Below are 16,351 nucleotides of genomic sequence, written 5' to 3'. Positions count from 1 at the left end.
CTGTTTGTATCTTTTGCACACAGCTGGGATATCTTCTGCTTCATCACTGGTATAGAGGTATATGATAATTACTCCTGCAACTACTAAATATTAATATTGCATCATTAACCCTTGCAATCCCTGGATTGACTAACAAGTAATTTCTCTCCACAGTATCGATACAACATCAAGCAGGAACTTTCTGAGAATAAACTAAGGAAAATAGCAACAAGATGATTTAACATTGAATTCTCCCAATTAATGTAAGAAAAAATGCGTGGTAGACAACAAGGAGAACTACCATAAATACTGAACAATTGGTGGAATCATAACTTTGAAACGGTTGGATTTTATGTGCTTAAATTCTCTCAGCGGCGAGGCCTTATATCAAAATAGTCAGTAGGTGTCTCGGAAAACTGTCTCCAAACACCTTAAGCTGTTTCTACAAATTTTCGAATGTAGCTCTTACAGAGGCATTATGCATCTTCTGATAGCTCAGAAACCGATCGTTTACAATGCCAGTAAACTAATAGAAATCTGAATCATCAGACCACAACACAGCTTGTTGTTTTCCAGAACTGCTTCAGACCTGGTGGCTCCACAAACCCAATCCATTTTCTTACCTTATTACAGAGGGTTGTCTTTGGTTTGCACATTTGGTTTGTATTTGGCTTAATAAACATTTAACTTATGTTGCAGCGTAACCATATTTCGCATCTGAGATGAAATCAAGATGGCAAAATTCACTGAAATATTAGGCTCAAATGAAATAATTTGGTTACTTCTCTCTCTCTATTCTGTTCATCATGCCCTATTCGACATTATGATATTTTCAGCGACCAAATGTCCTCCACCAAACATGTTAGAATGTAATTTGCTAAGTATATTGGAATTGAAGGGAATTAGCTGCGGACCGCGCCACGCCCAGCAAAAGGCTGCAAGGACTCTCGAACTGTCTTCTTTAAAAGAAATATATTGGTTCTCTGATACGCATTCAATTCTATTCGCATCCAATTTTAGTTAATCTGTTTAATTCTGGTTATTCTCTTAAGCTCTCACACTTTGATTCTCACTGAATACTTATCATTGACTTATGCTGCTAAACACTCCCTTCTACTGCTGAATCCTGTCTACCTACTTGTGAAGACTGTCTACATTGTCCTACCAGATAGGCTCTAAAGTACTGTGTACTTATTGACTGACTGGGAGGGTCAGGTGAGAAAATATTTTGCTCGATGTCATGAAGTACAGACCGAGCACAGCTAGGTTTGTGCGTCATGAAAGAGAGCAAAGTACTTTTCCGTCTAGCCCAACATAACTACTCAGTGTATAAGTATTTTACTATGCGACCACGGACTAAATTTTGAAAATTTTTAACATTTTTTTCTTGTAAATAGGACGCAATGGGCTATTGTGTGCGGTAAAGCCACAAAAGGATGATACGATAAAAACTTTCCTTTATTTTTTGAAATCAGAACAAAAAAGGGAGGAGACTGTCTTTTACTCAATAAGCAGAATCACGTAGGCACCGCACACTTATTTATTGGCCAGAATTGATAACTTATTTCGAAAAATACTCAGACAAGTAAAAGCAATTCTCCAGGGAACACTTCCTAACTTATAAATTTACCATCCTTTGATAGTTATTTGAAATGAACTTTCCTTCAGTTATGCACCAGCACAGTCATAAGCTGCCTTCAAACAGTACTCCCTCGAAACTTTCTGCACACATCTGGGATAATCCACTTTGCAATTTCGACAGCAGAATAAAAAGCAACTTGCTAGATAGGGCGTCTTATCGATGTCGATTCTTGCACTCTCCTTGCGGAAAATTGGGTTGTTCTCGATCCAAACAAGTCTGTAATAAGAAAATATCAAATTGATTTTTAGTAATGTTAATTTTGATGTTTTATTAACCAAATAATTCCATGACCCTCGCAGGTGAGCTGCAAATTTCGCAATTGCGGAAAAGAAGCCTAAAACTAAAAAATTGCCGCGAGGATCATGGCTGTCTTTGATTTTCAATACGTATGTCAAATGAAATTTATTACCTTACTTTATAAATGATTGGAATACTCATTTTATGATGCATTGATATCAGGACTCGAAACTAATTAGAAAACGAAATGAAACAGCTGATAAAAGGGAATATTCACCTCTAGCTGGGTGCTGTTCAGAACAGAGATCTCTGCAGTTGCAAGTAATGCCTTCTTCTGGGTCATGTCTAGTATCATCGAGCTTGGCTGGATTGTCGTCAATTTTTGCTTTTGTAGTTCCTCTGCATTATCATGCAAATGAGAGAGTGTTGTAGTTTTTCTGACGTTCTCATTATCACCGCAGTCAACTTCGTGGATTAGAAATGCAAATAAAACCCAACAGTACATCAATAAAAACTCCATTTTAAGATGCATGTTAAGCTTTGATTCCTCAATATACTTTCCCACAAATTCTCCTTGGAAGAGAGCTTTCGGGCAGGGGCTTGCCCGGCCTAAGGACATAAAAACAACTAATTATGATCGGGGATGGCACCAAATCCTGGCTGAGCGACCGCCTTCAAAGTTATGAGAAATCAACATTAATAATTTATTGCAATCATTTTGCTAAATCAGATGCTATTTGTCGAAAGCTGTTAGCAGGGCAAAATGCATCGAAAAAACTAGTACTTCTGTTTTTGTTTTTGCTAAAACTGTCGGAGTTGTTCAGTATGCGCTTTGAAAATATTATTATGTTTTTTTTTTAATTTTTTTAAAATTTTTTTTTATCGCATTCTGTCTCGCTTATAAACCCAGTGAAGTACATCAAACGATCTTTATGGATATAATATTGATCTGTGTTCTTTTGAGCACTTATGTAATAAAGATATAACATCCTGTTTTAGTTATCTGCATCTTTTATAACTTGAAAGGGCTCCAAACGTTTTCTTTCAAAACCTCTCGGAATCAACAATGCCTAAAAACCACTGCTCTTCTCACCCAAATAGAAGCACGGGTTAATTGCCAATCCGAGAGTTCAACGCACTTCGCTTACGACATTACATTGTATCAATTAAACCGTTTTAGTTTAAAGTCAAACTGGTTCCATAAAGTTACGTTTTACAATTGTATTTTTCCCCAAAGGCTTTTTTCCCAGCCAAAAGAAAGCTTCTGATATGAAATGATCGACTATCCGATAAATGTAAACTGTCCTTCACAGTTTTAATTTGGTTGTGTGCATGCGCACTTCTCCGCTGCTACAGCAGCTTCATCATTGCTTTATAAATTTCGTTTTTGTCTTAACCTTGGCTTAAACGTGGAAAGTATTGCCTTTTTCAATAGAATACCTAATTTTTTTTGTATGCAAGCAATGCAGAATTCTGACACATGGTTATTGTTTCATCAAGCTCAATTACCTCACATGAGAGGGGTTCTCATTACCGCATTCTGACAAGCAGCTGATGAGCTAGAAAGCACGGAAAGGGTTGGTATAGTGAATGGAATACAAGATCCAGAGGAAAATTGTTGTCATGTCTTCATCATCTAAGTCAAATATTGCCTTCATAATTTGAAAATCAAAATGATAAAGAGACTAATATATTTTATAATTAACAATTATTCCATGAGTGCGCGTTGGATATGAGATGATAGATAGCCAACAAGGCGCGTAGCGCCAAGTTGGCTCTAATCATCCCATATCCAACAAGCACAAGTGGAATAATTGTTTTATTAAAAAAAAACGCCCCCAAGATATTAGACAAATCTTCTCGACTTTATTTTGTAAGAGGAAACCGGATGTTACAATGTACAGATATTAGATCATGGTATATCGGCTCATATACCATAATGGTTAAGCCAATAAAAAGTCCTGAATTGCATTTTCCAATGATCCAGTTTTTAATAATTATTATTGTTTTAATTGATAGTTCGAATAAACAAGTTACAACACTGAAAAACAAATTAAAAATACAAAGTTTTTCTGGAAGGCTTAGAATTCTTAATTGTGCCAATTTTTTTTCAGTTTCAGCCCATTCTATTAAGGAATTCTGCTGCAAATACATTATTCAGTGAAGAAATAAGTGGTTACATACGTGGAAAATGAATTGATTCAACCCATCTCCCTGTCCATCCAAACAAAAATCCCACAGTGGGGCTTTTTAAGTCACCAGATAGAGAAATCAGGACACATTTTTACTGAGTTACTTTGTTTGCTTTGAATAAATTTAAATTATCAATTTCCTGTATACTTTGCGCGCGATTGCGAAAAGCATGAATTGGTTGTCACCATGAGTTTCTTAGGTCAAAAAAGCCAAAAAAAAAAAAATATAAAAATATGAAAAAATATGACAGGTTTAAATTTACATTAAAGAAAAACCTTGAATATCAAAGGCTGATAGTTTTGAAAGAAACTGTTTGGGGCTGCGTCGGTGGCAGTAACTAAATAATTTGGATATATCAACAAAGTTGAAATGGTAAATTAGCCACCGTAACGATTACAAAAGCTGATATTTCGAGCGTTAGCCCTTCGTCATAGCGAATAGAGGAATTGTGGATTGTGTGTGCTTTTAAAGGCAGAAAATGGAGCTATGTTATTGGTGGGAACATGGCAACGAGAAAAACAAGAATAAATTGGTGGAATGAAAAGCGTTCATTGATCCCTGTGGGATTTAGACAGCCGGTTTGAAAGATGAGCTTTTGTTCAAGATTTTTACGGCTCTCCGTGCTACCTTAGTGTAAGGAAAGACCGCAGATTGCCATATGTTGTTCAGAATGATTAGGCAAATTAAAATGTCTAGCGACTGGTTTCGATGTGACCTTGTCATTCCTTTCCACCACTCAGTTAAATCCATCATTGTTAAGAACTTTAAATTACTCTCGACCTCCCGCACAACAGTCCGGCACTATACCAATTTAGCTAACCGGGAGGCAGTAAGTTAAGCTGTAAGCAGTCAAATCTTATGTGCTTTTCTCTTTCTTATGAATATTGGTCTATTGAAGACATTTTGCGAAGTGTATCATAACAATATCAAAGATGTGCACATATGCTTAATTTTAAAGAATGACCGCCGTTTCATGCCTGAAAAACAAAATTCCTTCTTTAAAGTGCTTCTGTATTTTTCCGATTCTTTTATCCCTTGGAATATCGTTCGATCAACTCTAAGCCATTCATTTTCCAAAGAACAATATCGGTTGGACTAGATGTTTGAAAATTGATCATAAAAAAAATACCTGGTTCATTAGATTGTTAATTAATTCCCCCACTTCTATCTCAAAAACACGGTTTTCAAAATGTGTTTTCAGGCGTTATGTACGGGTTAAACGGCTCGCTTTGAACATGATAATACACGGTACAGTTAATGAAATTATGGGAACTGAAACCGAACACGCCATGGTTTGTAATTTTATTTGGAGAAAGTAAAAATAACAGCAGCCATTGCCAGAAATTTGGGTCAAAATGCCGGACGCGCGTGCGTATTGAGGAGTTAATGGCGGCGAAATCGTGTATGGAAATGTATGGGATTTCCACAAAAATCCAAAATACAACAAATACGAGTCAGAGTATTCCCTAGCTCCGACTCGAAACAAGTTCAGTAGAGATTAAGGTGTACTTCTAGCATAAAAATAATTCAAAAGCTGTTTGTCTACTTACTTCCAGCAATGTCAGCATTGTTTGATATTCGAGGCTAGTCATTACCTCTAGTCTCTTTCAAATATAGCGTAATCCATGGCAAAGGATCGTCGATTTGAGGAGCAACCCTCCAAGAAGTCAACTAGCTCCGACTCGCACTAAATAAAGGGAAGTTCGAAGTAAGCAAATCGTCCATGAAAAGAGACATTTCTTGACAATAAGATACTTCCAAAAGAGCTTGAAAATTGCTATTTTTGCTCTGTGGAGTCTGTGATCGGAGACCATCCTTGAGAACGCACCAGAAGGGAAAGCGTTAAAAGAAAAACCCTCTACGAAACCTTTAAACTGTCGCCATATTTGTTTTTCTTATTCAGCAATGTTTGACGGGAAATAAACTCAATCCAGACCCTCTCATACTAAAGTAGGGCCTTGAACAAATTTATTTTCTCGCGCGAAAATTAGAAAGCAGATCACAGAGGTCTGTATCGTACGTTCGTTGAACTGTGTTTTCAACTGGGAGAAAAAGCCCTCTTCATGTAAGATTTGCCTAGATCTTCCCATTATTTAATGCAAGTGGTTTAAGCTACAATTTCCAAAATGTCTGACATCCGTAGACGATTACAAATAAAGCCAGTTTGAATGGACATTGAAGCTTTGTACAGATTGTCCCTTGCATTACATCAGACAGCAAATTGCTATAAAAAGTCGCTCTGCCTTAAAAATACCAAGAGATATGTTCAAAGCTTTTTTTCTTTTTGCTTTTTTCTCCATAAAGAAGGTCCACAGAACTTAAATCGCTCCATATTTAATATGGAACTTGTCCTAACCACTATCTTTGTTTTTCTCCGACTCCAATCCGCTGACCAATGAATGCGGGAGCAAAATGTCCTCGATTTCTGGCGATACAACCGCCACAAACATAGCGATCCCTATTGCTGTAAGTTGCTTTTGCAAAAAGAAAATTTTTGGAACAAGTTGATATTCTTTCATTTTCACGAGCTCGTTTTAGGTAATAAGGTAAGCGCTTAGTTTTGCCCTTAACCTGCCTGTGTAACTGGAAAAGCCAAGAGAGGAATCAGGGGGAGGCAGAGGATTAACAGCTTTGTCAGTGTGTAATCACCCTCGACCGTCCTTCATTCTCATTAGATGCCCAAAAGTTAAAGTCTGTAATTTTGTACGATTAACTTTTCAAGATATCTCCTGGAAACAATCAGGAAAGATCCCAAGCTTCGGCTTCTCCATTAAGGTTGCCTAACATTGGCCAGCTGACCTTTCTAACCTTCTGATTTGACTTATCGCCGGACTTTGTAATCTACGGTCCCCTAGAGAGTGAGTCAAGACTTTAAATACTGTCAGCTCGAAATATTGTTAACATAAGCCACTGAGCTCATGAAAAATGGCGCTATATAAATTCTTTTCTTCTTCTTCTTCGTCTTCTTCTTGTTATTATTATTAATATTATTATTATTATTATTATTATTTTTATTATAACATTCACAAGTGGCTGCCTGTCAATTCCGTCAATTTTACTCCCTTTGTTACATGACGGCAACTTTAAGTAAATAACTATGTATGTAATGACAAAAAGTTGAGAAATAAGTTCCACAATAGGAACGCAGCGTTCAAAAAGTCTGTGCATGCGCAAAAGTTATAAAGACAGGAACACAGCGGTAAAATGAGTGCGCATGCTTGTGAATAGGTAAGAAATTTTACGCACGCAAAGGAACGGGCAGGATAATGTTTCTATAGCAACATTACCACGGTAAAATGGCGGCATTTTTAAAATTCCCATGGTTTGTTTTCATTTTGTGGATATAAGCTCAAACTAAAGTTGCCGTTTTCAGGAAAGTTTCTGAATGGAAAGTTACAGACAACCGGGGACGAGTGAGGTTGTTTTTCTCACTTCGTCTATAAGGTTTCTCGGTTTAGTTTACCGGAGAAGCTGGGCGACCGAGAAATCCTTGTAAGCGAGATTTTTTTTTACTAAACGGACGAATTTTCCTCAGTAAAACCTGCCACTTTCTTGAGAAATTATAGAGAAACGAGTCCTCACGGTGTGAATGGATCGTATGGACCATATGTATCTTTGAACAAAGACAACATTGGGCTCCATTTTTTGGAATTATAAGAAAAGAAATAGTAAGAAACGGTCTGAAAGTGGAATAAATGAGTGTGCAAATTGCACAACTACTTCCGTACAGGCCTGATTTTTTTCAGGTCTGATTTTCGCTATTGCAGAAATAGCGCTATCTACTGAGAAGATCGTGCATCATACGTATCTAATACCGCAGTTCAAAATATCTACTGTAAACTGTATAATACATTCTTTTAACCAAAAGCTACTAATGAAATACGTGGCAAAATGACCAAGAAATATCTCTTTATCGAAAAAAAAGTTCTAAAATAGACCGTTCAGAAGCAAAGAACGAACGAATTTCTTGCATTTACGAGACATTGCGATATATAATTTCACCAACGTTGTTTACATGACTTCACGGCCATAAGATCGCGTGACGTTGTGTTGATAATTCAAAGGAAAAATCTTCGATTGAGCAGTACCTTTAGAACATATCAACACATAACATTCTCTTAGGTCCTTACAATCAATGTATTGCGAAAAGCGTTTTATTATATTCATACAGTCGAACCTGCACTAACGGCCACCTCTCCACACCGACTCCTTTTGGTTTGTTTAAACCTCTCTGCAACGCCAACGGCCACTAAAGCACTTCCCCAACTTCCAAAAAAACCTCTGGACAACGGCCAGCTTTTCAGCGACTGAAGAAGAAGTCAAAAAAGGTAAAGAAATTTTACACTGCGAGTCTTTAAGTTCATTTAACACAAAAAACAATAGATTAAGTGTACAGATCCCTCTTGTAAGGAACCTTTTAAGAATGACAGTTATTTTTCAATAAGATTCCCTCGCCGCACTTGGTTTGTGTCCCCGTGGTCGCTTCTATATCAGTAAAGCCTTGCATGAAGTACGGGGTAGAGCCGAACATATTCATTTTCACGAAGTAAACATCTATTGGCAGAAATTTTTGCGTTTCGAAATCGTCATCACAATCTTCCAAGATGATTAAACTTTCACAATAGGGGCAGTCTAGAGGTGAACATGAGAAAAGAATGCGTCAGCTACTCACTCAATTGATCACATTGAATGGACGCCAATCGTTTGTTTAGATTTGAAGTTAACTTCGTTTTTCCCTCGGTGCATAGTTGAAGGGGTTCTTGAGTGAATGACACTCCCTCCTCTTTCATACCCCCATAACATCTTCCATTAATAAACTTTTTAAATCTAATTTTAGGGTCTGATAATAAGCTATTTTGGTCATGACATCTAGTTAGTTCATTTAATGGAGCAATGGCCCTTCTTTAGTGAAGAACCAAAAAAATGCAGCACCCAGGCTAAGCTCGAATTCGAAGCTTGAGTTTATACTATGCGCGATTTTGGACACCGCTGTTTTTTACAATGCCACCCTAAGGGACTGACGCTGGCTATTTTGAGTTTGGAGCGAAGGCTCCTAACTTGTCATTCTTGACCCAGGGCTCTTCGGTTTCCAACATGGCGGGAACAGCGTTGCATTTTGTATCACCTTGAAAAAGGAGTTTGCAATGAGGATTCTCGGGAGAGCTTGGGCCAAATATCAACAGTTACTCATAGCTCACCCATGGAAAACTCAAACTATTGGCACAGGTGAGAAAAACTGTCAAATATTCGCAGGTCCTTTTTGAAAGTGGGCAGGCTCGCTCTCAATGTTTAGAACGAATTGGACAGATAATCACGTGGGGACGAGTTAACTTCACGCGTGTTTTTTAGAAGTTGCAGTAATTTCCCGAGTTGTGCAGCGAGGAGGGAAATTTCTGTAACTTCTGTAAACACAAGTGATATAAATCCTTAATTTTACAACGAAACAAGCGATTGCTTGTTTGTGACATAGTTAGTAGAGGGGACTGGTTTGGAAAGCCGGCTAACTTCAAAGGGCCGGCCTATTGTTTCGCTTTTGAGGTTGAACCGTACCATCACGTGACCAGTACCGTGCACACATCAAGATAAACATGGCTGACATGATCGATTTATTTTTGTTTGGAGACGATTTCGACGCTGTCTTAGAAATTTTAGATGAAGAAGAAATCGATTAACACTTTGAAGAAGCTGCCGATGAAGTAAGAGTTTAAATCTGCTGAAAATTAAATGTTTTAGCGTAAGCAAGGAAAAGATCACCCGTCACTCGATCAATTCTGATTTGTGCTCAAGCTTGAAACCGTCTTTTTATTGCGAACTAAGTGCGAAATACTTATCTTAATCAGCAATTTTATTATTATTGACCACTTTGTTGATTGTGCTTGGATTGTATCCTTATTTTTATAAATGAAAGCTAACTCTTAACTAAACGCTATCAACGCGAACTTTTTGTTTGCACCGATGACAGGTTCAACTCGAAAGCATTGTATGTCAACATTGCCACAAGAAATGCAAGAGCAAGAGTGGACTGAAGCGCCACATAACTGTAAAGCACAAAGTTATCGAAAAGGAAGACCAAGGGAAACGACAGAGCTATTTAACAGTCGAAACTTATTCAAGGATTGTCGAGAAAGCCAAATTAAAATTGTGCGACTGCAAAATGTACCCAAAGCTGAAAAAAGAATCAAGTCCTACAACTGCAACATAACATCAGAATTCTTTGAAATTCAGAACTTATATAACCGTTTAGTCAACTCTGGAAACGTTGAGAGATTTTATGCTGCTTTTTAATCAAATATTGCTTTGCATTCTGCGAAGCATTTTGAAGGATTATCAAGGAATGCTGCTACCCTACTTTCAACTAAGGTTGCTGACAGCATGCTTGCACATAGTGCTGAAGAGAAATTAGTTGCAAGTCATACGTGTGTTTCATTGACTAAACTGTCCGATAAAGAAAAAGCTGGACTACAGTACATTGGAGGTTCTGTACTCCACAAGCTTTACAACAAGCATGCAATTGTAAAGAAATTATTAGAAACTGAGCAAGCATGTCTGTACTTAAGGCTGGGAAATTAGAAGACCCTTCTGCTATGAAACAGAAGTAAAAGTTTGCTCATTTTCTTTTGCAAAGGACATAATACAGAAACACAAGATAAAACTAAAACAGCTGAAATCAAAAGCACTTCGCAAAGACATCATTAGACCCTCCACAGGAACTAAGGCAAAATTAGACTGAATTGCTTTTAGTAATTATCATTTATTATTTAGGACAACTTCAACATACATACCATATTTCTCTTCCTATAAGCTCAGGGCTTATAAGCTCGGGGGGGGGGGGGGGGCCTTATACGTGGATCAAAAAAAATTTCAGTTAGAAACTATAAACTCTTTGGTGCAAAAATGCACGAAAAGAACATTAGAAACATGATAAGAAAGACAAAATCTTTATCTATTAAGTAAAGAACAGGTTCAGTACTACTTGTGTGTTTACTCTTTGTTTCGATCTGAGAAGTACTCCTGTAGCTGTGGCTTTAAATCAGAATCAATGCATTTAGACAGTGTGATTTCCATATTATAGGCATGAGAAAATAGACCAATCAGTTTGTAAAAGTTGAAATTCAAAGATAAAAGAAAAAAATGGGCTTATTTTTTCTACAGACTATCAAATAGTTTGCCTATTTTTTCACAGTCATATGACAATCACTCTCTAAAAATCTCACTGTTTTTTTCTTTTGGGAAGAGGGTCATCAGTTACATTGACCCATGCCTTGCTTTTGTCTTTCCTTCCCCTGGTATTGCCGGACTGGCATGATATAGATCGCTGTATTCGAATGTTGTTGTCATTGTACCCAAACATTCTGATGTCTGGATTGTCACATCTTCTTCCATGTTTTCTTTGACTGCCAAAATATTCTTCTATGGGATCTTGACAGAATCTTTCAGTTAAGACATATTCAACACCCTCATTAAGAAGAAACTTGGTTGCTTCCACAACTGAATAGGATGTAATCTGTAGACCCTCGTATGTCTGCCAAGATATAAACATTCTATTTCTGGCATTGGCTGTGAAATTCCCAGGTCGGTTGAGTGTGCATTCTTTCCACTGCTTAAGATATCCAAGGAACTCATCTTCAAGCCAAGGGAATCTTGGATCATCAGTGGATGTGTAAGGAGCAAGGAAAGGTTTTCTCTTCCTCTGATGTTCAATTTTACTGCGTACATTTAAGCAATCAAAGAAAGAGTCAAACATTTCACAAAGCTTCGCTGTACCTGCTGTACCAGGAGGGCCAAATGATCTTAAAACAGCTGCCATTGATGCACTTAGCACTTGAGCTGCCAGGCTGACACGCATGCTGGAGTACGAATTCAGCTTAACATGTTCATATGTAATTCTAGGAAGCAACTTCAAGCCATTCTCTGCATCTTGATAAAAGATTTGGGTGATGTGCTGCCATAATAAGTAGTGACCATCATTCCACATATACCTGGAAACAATAATCAGTCAACATTAATATGTATGCAGCAAATCATTGCCAACTTACAATATCATATAAGGAGTTATTAACAGCAAAATGTAAAACATATATAAATGCAAGATAATAAGCAGATGGGATTTCTTGTGTGTAGATGGACAGCTGCTGTCCTTTGCTGTCCCAATAACAGTTACGGATATAAGATTGCCCATTTGGCAATTTAAATTATCCCAAAATGGCTTTTGATTAGAGAAATTTAGAAACCTGGATTAAAATTTAACCCTGGGTTAGAGCTAATCGGCTTTTGAACAACTGGGCCCTGATCATAACCATTCTATTGGCTGTTGGACGTAACTGCTGCCCCTATTGTTACTGGGACAGCAAAGGCCAACAGCTCTCCACCTGCACAGTAAAATTCCTTTTGCTTTTTATCTTGAAATTGTTTTGTAAACTCATACCTGGTACAAGTACCAGATCCAGAATGATACAGACAGTTTCTTGTGGTCTTTACAAGATGAGGGGCATCTGAGAAGAAGTATATAAACCTCTGTGGTGCAAACAAATTGATTGTGCGATAGCACACATCCTTGTCAGCATTTCCATCAAGACTCTTATGCATTCGGTAGAATCTTCTATTTGGTGTGGCTCCATCTGAAGTAGAAGCAATAACCCAGAGGTTACAGGTTAACTCCAAAATAGCAACAGCCTCCCAGAACAATGGCATTATCTGGGCAGAAGTAGCTCCATTGGTAGAAAAGTGGGCCAAGCAGAACTTCAACTCTGTACAAACACCTCTGATGAGGAAAGCAAGAGCATGAGTTGCAACCTCATCAAGTTTTTCCAGAGCTCCAAAGTTGACATCAGGGTCACCAAGATCCACATATCCAATCAATTCGCCTGTGACCTTATCAAAAACAATATTTGACATGATTTTCATTTCGTCAAATAGCAAGACAACAATCGTTGCACATCAAAGTACTTGTCTGTTAATGCTTTCAGTTCTTCAATCACATTCTCATGAAAGCCCCTTTTGGGTCTAATAAAGTTTCTATAATCCCACAGTGTTCTTTGGCTTGGCAGTACTAGTATCCCACTTTTTCTTATTTCCTCGTAGCAAGATGGTGATTTGGCTGCCAATGACAAACAATAACGAATTATCATTGGGTTATATCTGACACCAGTTGATGTGCTGTTGTGGAGTTTCTTTTGTTGTTGCCAAAATAGGCTCATGAATGGTGTGATCTCTGCCTGACCAAGTATATCAGTCATGTCTTTACTGAGTTCATGATCAATCTCAACACTTGATTTCTCGATTTCAAGTTTCATTTCTTGAAGTTTCTTTTCAAGGGTTGCACATTTCAATCTTTGCATCTGCAAAGTCAGTTTTAATCGTTCTGGAGATGTCTTAGAGACTGGGGTATTGAGATGCGCTGGCTTAGCTAGTTTGTTCTGCTTGGCCCTTTCTTTTAGCCGAGACTCATGTGAATATCCATAGCAACCAGCACACTGCTGGCCCTCATCCTCTGTTAAAATTTCACATCCTCTCATTCTCCAATACTGCAGGTGTGGAAACGAACTATCGTCGAATAGTGGATCGACAGATTTCGGGATGATGTGGGGTATTACAGCATTGGATAGTTCATGTGGAATTACTCCAGGACATATGGAGTGGCTTTCAACATCTTTCACAAGGTCAGAAACTGTGACATTACTGACTGATCTTAAATATCTAGAATACAGTTCATGGTCTTCAGGTATGAGCCATCCAAAAGTTGAAATTGTCTATCCCAAACTGTCATCTATCATGATTTCAACTTCTGGCAACAAAAAGGTGTTTTTTATCTTTCTCAGCAATATTCTGTCATTTAACTCTTGAACTGACCAGTCACTGAGGGTTTTCAAAGGATGAACTTGTTTGCAAAGTTCTACAAAGTTACTATAACAAGCATTCTTTCTTTTGGTTTCAGGCAAGTCCTTCACGATCGATAACAGTCTTCGTGGCGCTAGCTTTTCCTTTTGGTGGCTTTTTTGGGGCATATTTAGAGTCGGTAGAGAACCAAACTTCGGTCTTTTCTTGGTCATCTTTGAAGACACGACTAAAAGCAAAGTTAAATAATTTATCTATCAGTAAGAAAGGCGGAAGAGCTTTGGTTAGTACAAGACATGTGTTGCCATCACGGAACACAAAAGTAAACATCGTCAGTTCCAAGTTATAAACACACATCTGATGTTTATAATCCCCTCTACTAACTACTAACTACCCATACACCTTCGGTTATGCTGTGCCGCGCACAAAAATCCTACATTCCATACTGGTAAGCACCATACACACACAAGCTTTAGTCTGAATACTTACCAATTTCTATATCATCAAGAGCGAAATGCTTCTCGCATGTAAAGACTCTATCGCTGTCAATTTGTTTCTGGAAATCTTTGTCTACTTCTCTTGATTTTGTGAGTTCATTCAGCCAGTCTGCTCTCCACTTTTTGTATACTTCGTTCCTCGGAGCGGGAAGTTTCCAAATGCCTATACCTTTCGATCGCCTGCACGATCCACAGCCAACCACGGAACAATTATCGCCAGGCATTTTAAACTTAATCTAGAGTAGCTTTATTACGATTTACAACTGTTTTTTCTTTTTTTATCATAATAACACCGAAAAGAACACAAGACAGCGTACCGTACTCAAGTGACAACCGGCGCCACATCTCAGTTGAATCCTGTGCTGTGCACGGTATTGGTCACGTGATTTCTAAAAAATCGAACAATAACCTCCTCTTTTGAAGTTCACCGACCTTCCTAACCAGTCCCCTCTACTAACTATGTTTGTGATAAAAAGGGCAAAGTTTCTTTTTTTTTTTAAGACAACATCGAACGCTGTTACGCACGTTCGTTGTAAGTCATTTCAGTGGTCTGTCAGTGTCAATGAACTGTAAAACGCACGAGTCAGCTGAATAATGGTTTTATTTTGTACAACAACCCCAAAACAATGAAAGCAACCTTGCTGAAAAACATTGACCATCGAAGAAGTTATAAAATTTTTAGGAAAAGCTAACCCTTTTTAATGTTTTCCAAATTTTGGTAACTGCCCAGGGCAATTACTTAAATTTCCCTCAGCGGCGTGGCCGAGTGGTTAGGGTGCTGGACTTGTAATCCGCTGTACTGTCCTGAGTTCAAGTCCTCCACCCTGCCACTCCCTGGATTTGTTCTCGGTTGCCCCTGGTTCAACTCCTTGGCTGCGCTCTGTAAATAGCCCACTGGTTTGCCTCCTGCCAGTGGGGATTTTTAAGCACTTGGTTAGTTTACATTGTGGCTGAAAAGCCTCTTTGGGGGAGCTTCAATTTACATATTTATTTATTTATTTAATTATTTGACATCTTGGTGTGCATATATATGAGGCAACAGAGGAAAATGAAGACTCATGTAGTTGCAAACAAAGAAAAATGTTGTTCAAAGTCACACATGAAACAGTGGAAAAATCCTTGAGGTTTGCTCATGCAGACTCTAATTTATGTATTTATTATATGTTTTGTTATGTAGTATCGCTGAGTGCTCGACAAGCTGTACCATATTTTGATGAGCCCGTAGGGTCAGTTAAAATACAAATAACAAGTAAAAATACGCAGTGCTACCACACACCAAAACATCTATTAGGTTATTTATTATCTAGCATGCCAAATTGTTCTTTCACTGCAGGCAAATTTCGCAGACATTTATTTAAGGGGAGTGCGTGACAGAAGTATGCAAAGCAGAATGGAATTGGCGTGTTGTCATGTTGCTGACATTTCTATTTTCTGTAATAAATGATGAAACTTGATTGTCATCTAACTGCTTTTCTTTGTTCGGTTTATCTAATAAATTTGGATCAATATTTGCCAGCCATCCCAACTCTTCGTCATTAGAAAAGTGATTCAAATTGTCAGCCATTTTTGTTTGGAACTTCAATCCAATTCCTTGCTTGGGCAATGCAAGAAAACCTGTCTAATGGGTTCTCTGGAGTACAAATACTGCTTGATATTTGTACTTGTTGAAGGTATTATTTGTACTTCATGGAGTGTAGTTGGATAATAAAGCTGTTTACTGACACATGTAAACTGTACAGCACATTCAGACTTTTGTGCCAAGTTTGGAGCCATCATTTGTTATTGGTGTAGCAGTAGCTTTTCATTCCTTTGGAGAGGCTTTTGCAAGTGGCCTGTACTCTTGTCAGCAGCTTTTAAAGAATGCCAACTTTAAATACTAAACTAATATAACTCCCAAGGTTTGATTATGAATTCTCCCCTCTAGCTGCGACACATTTCCTTGTGAATGAGTTACAAGAATTTGGTGTTA

The 16,351-nt window shown here is 37.9% G+C and overlaps 1 protein-coding gene, 1 long non-coding RNA gene, 1 other non-coding gene and 1 pseudogene across 12 annotated transcripts in view; 2 read left to right on the top strand and 2 right to left on the bottom strand.

Moving 5' to 3' along the window:
- Positions 1-1,419: 1,419 nt before the first annotated feature.
- Positions 1,420-5,972, bottom strand: LOC148738227 (uncharacterized). Of its 4 annotated transcripts, none has more exons than XR_015997021.1 (3): positions 5,602-5,972; positions 2,136-2,257; positions 1,420-1,837 (listed from the first exon to the last, which is right to left on the bottom strand). It is a non-coding gene; the product is annotated as an uncharacterized LOC148738227 (long non-coding RNA). The 4 variants fall into 4 exon arrangements; XR_015997019.1 differs by having other exon boundaries at positions 2,136-2,467; positions 5,602-5,968; XR_015997018.1 differs by lacking the exon at positions 5,602-5,972 and adding an exon at positions 3,373-4,935.
- Positions 5,973-9,066: 3,094 nt separating this feature from the next.
- LOC148738207 (uncharacterized) overlaps positions 9,067-16,351 on the top strand; it is a 214,876-nt gene continuing 207,591 nt past the window's right edge. The window contains exon 1 of one of the 6 annotated variants that reach the window (XM_088750201.1): positions 9,067-9,277. In XM_088750201.1, the coding sequence (XP_088606327.1) occupies positions 9,196-9,277 (82 nt within the window). In that variant the 5' untranslated portion in view covers positions 9,067-9,195. The remainder of the gene's footprint in view (positions 9,278-16,351) is intronic. The other 5 variants (XM_088750200.1, XM_088750199.1, XM_088750204.1 and 2 more) reach the window with 5 other exon arrangements.
- LOC148738226 (uncharacterized) lies at positions 9,285-11,023 on the top strand (annotated as a pseudogene). Its single transcript, XR_015997002.1, has 2 exons — positions 9,285-9,747; positions 10,014-11,023. The product of XR_015997002.1 is annotated as an uncharacterized LOC148738226 (transcript).
- Positions 10,969-14,788, bottom strand: LOC111346424 (uncharacterized). Its single transcript, XR_015996992.1, has 3 exons — positions 14,375-14,788; positions 12,477-14,114; positions 10,969-12,030 (listed from the first exon to the last, which is right to left on the bottom strand). It is a non-coding gene; the product is annotated as an uncharacterized LOC111346424 (transcript).

This window comes from Stylophora pistillata, chromosome 2 (assembly GCF_964205215.1).
Source record: "Stylophora pistillata chromosome 2, jaStyPist1.2, whole genome shotgun sequence".
Taxonomy (NCBI): Eukaryota; Metazoa; Cnidaria; class Anthozoa; order Scleractinia; family Pocilloporidae; genus Stylophora; species Stylophora pistillata.
This window is presented reverse-complemented; position numbering and strand designations above follow the sequence as displayed.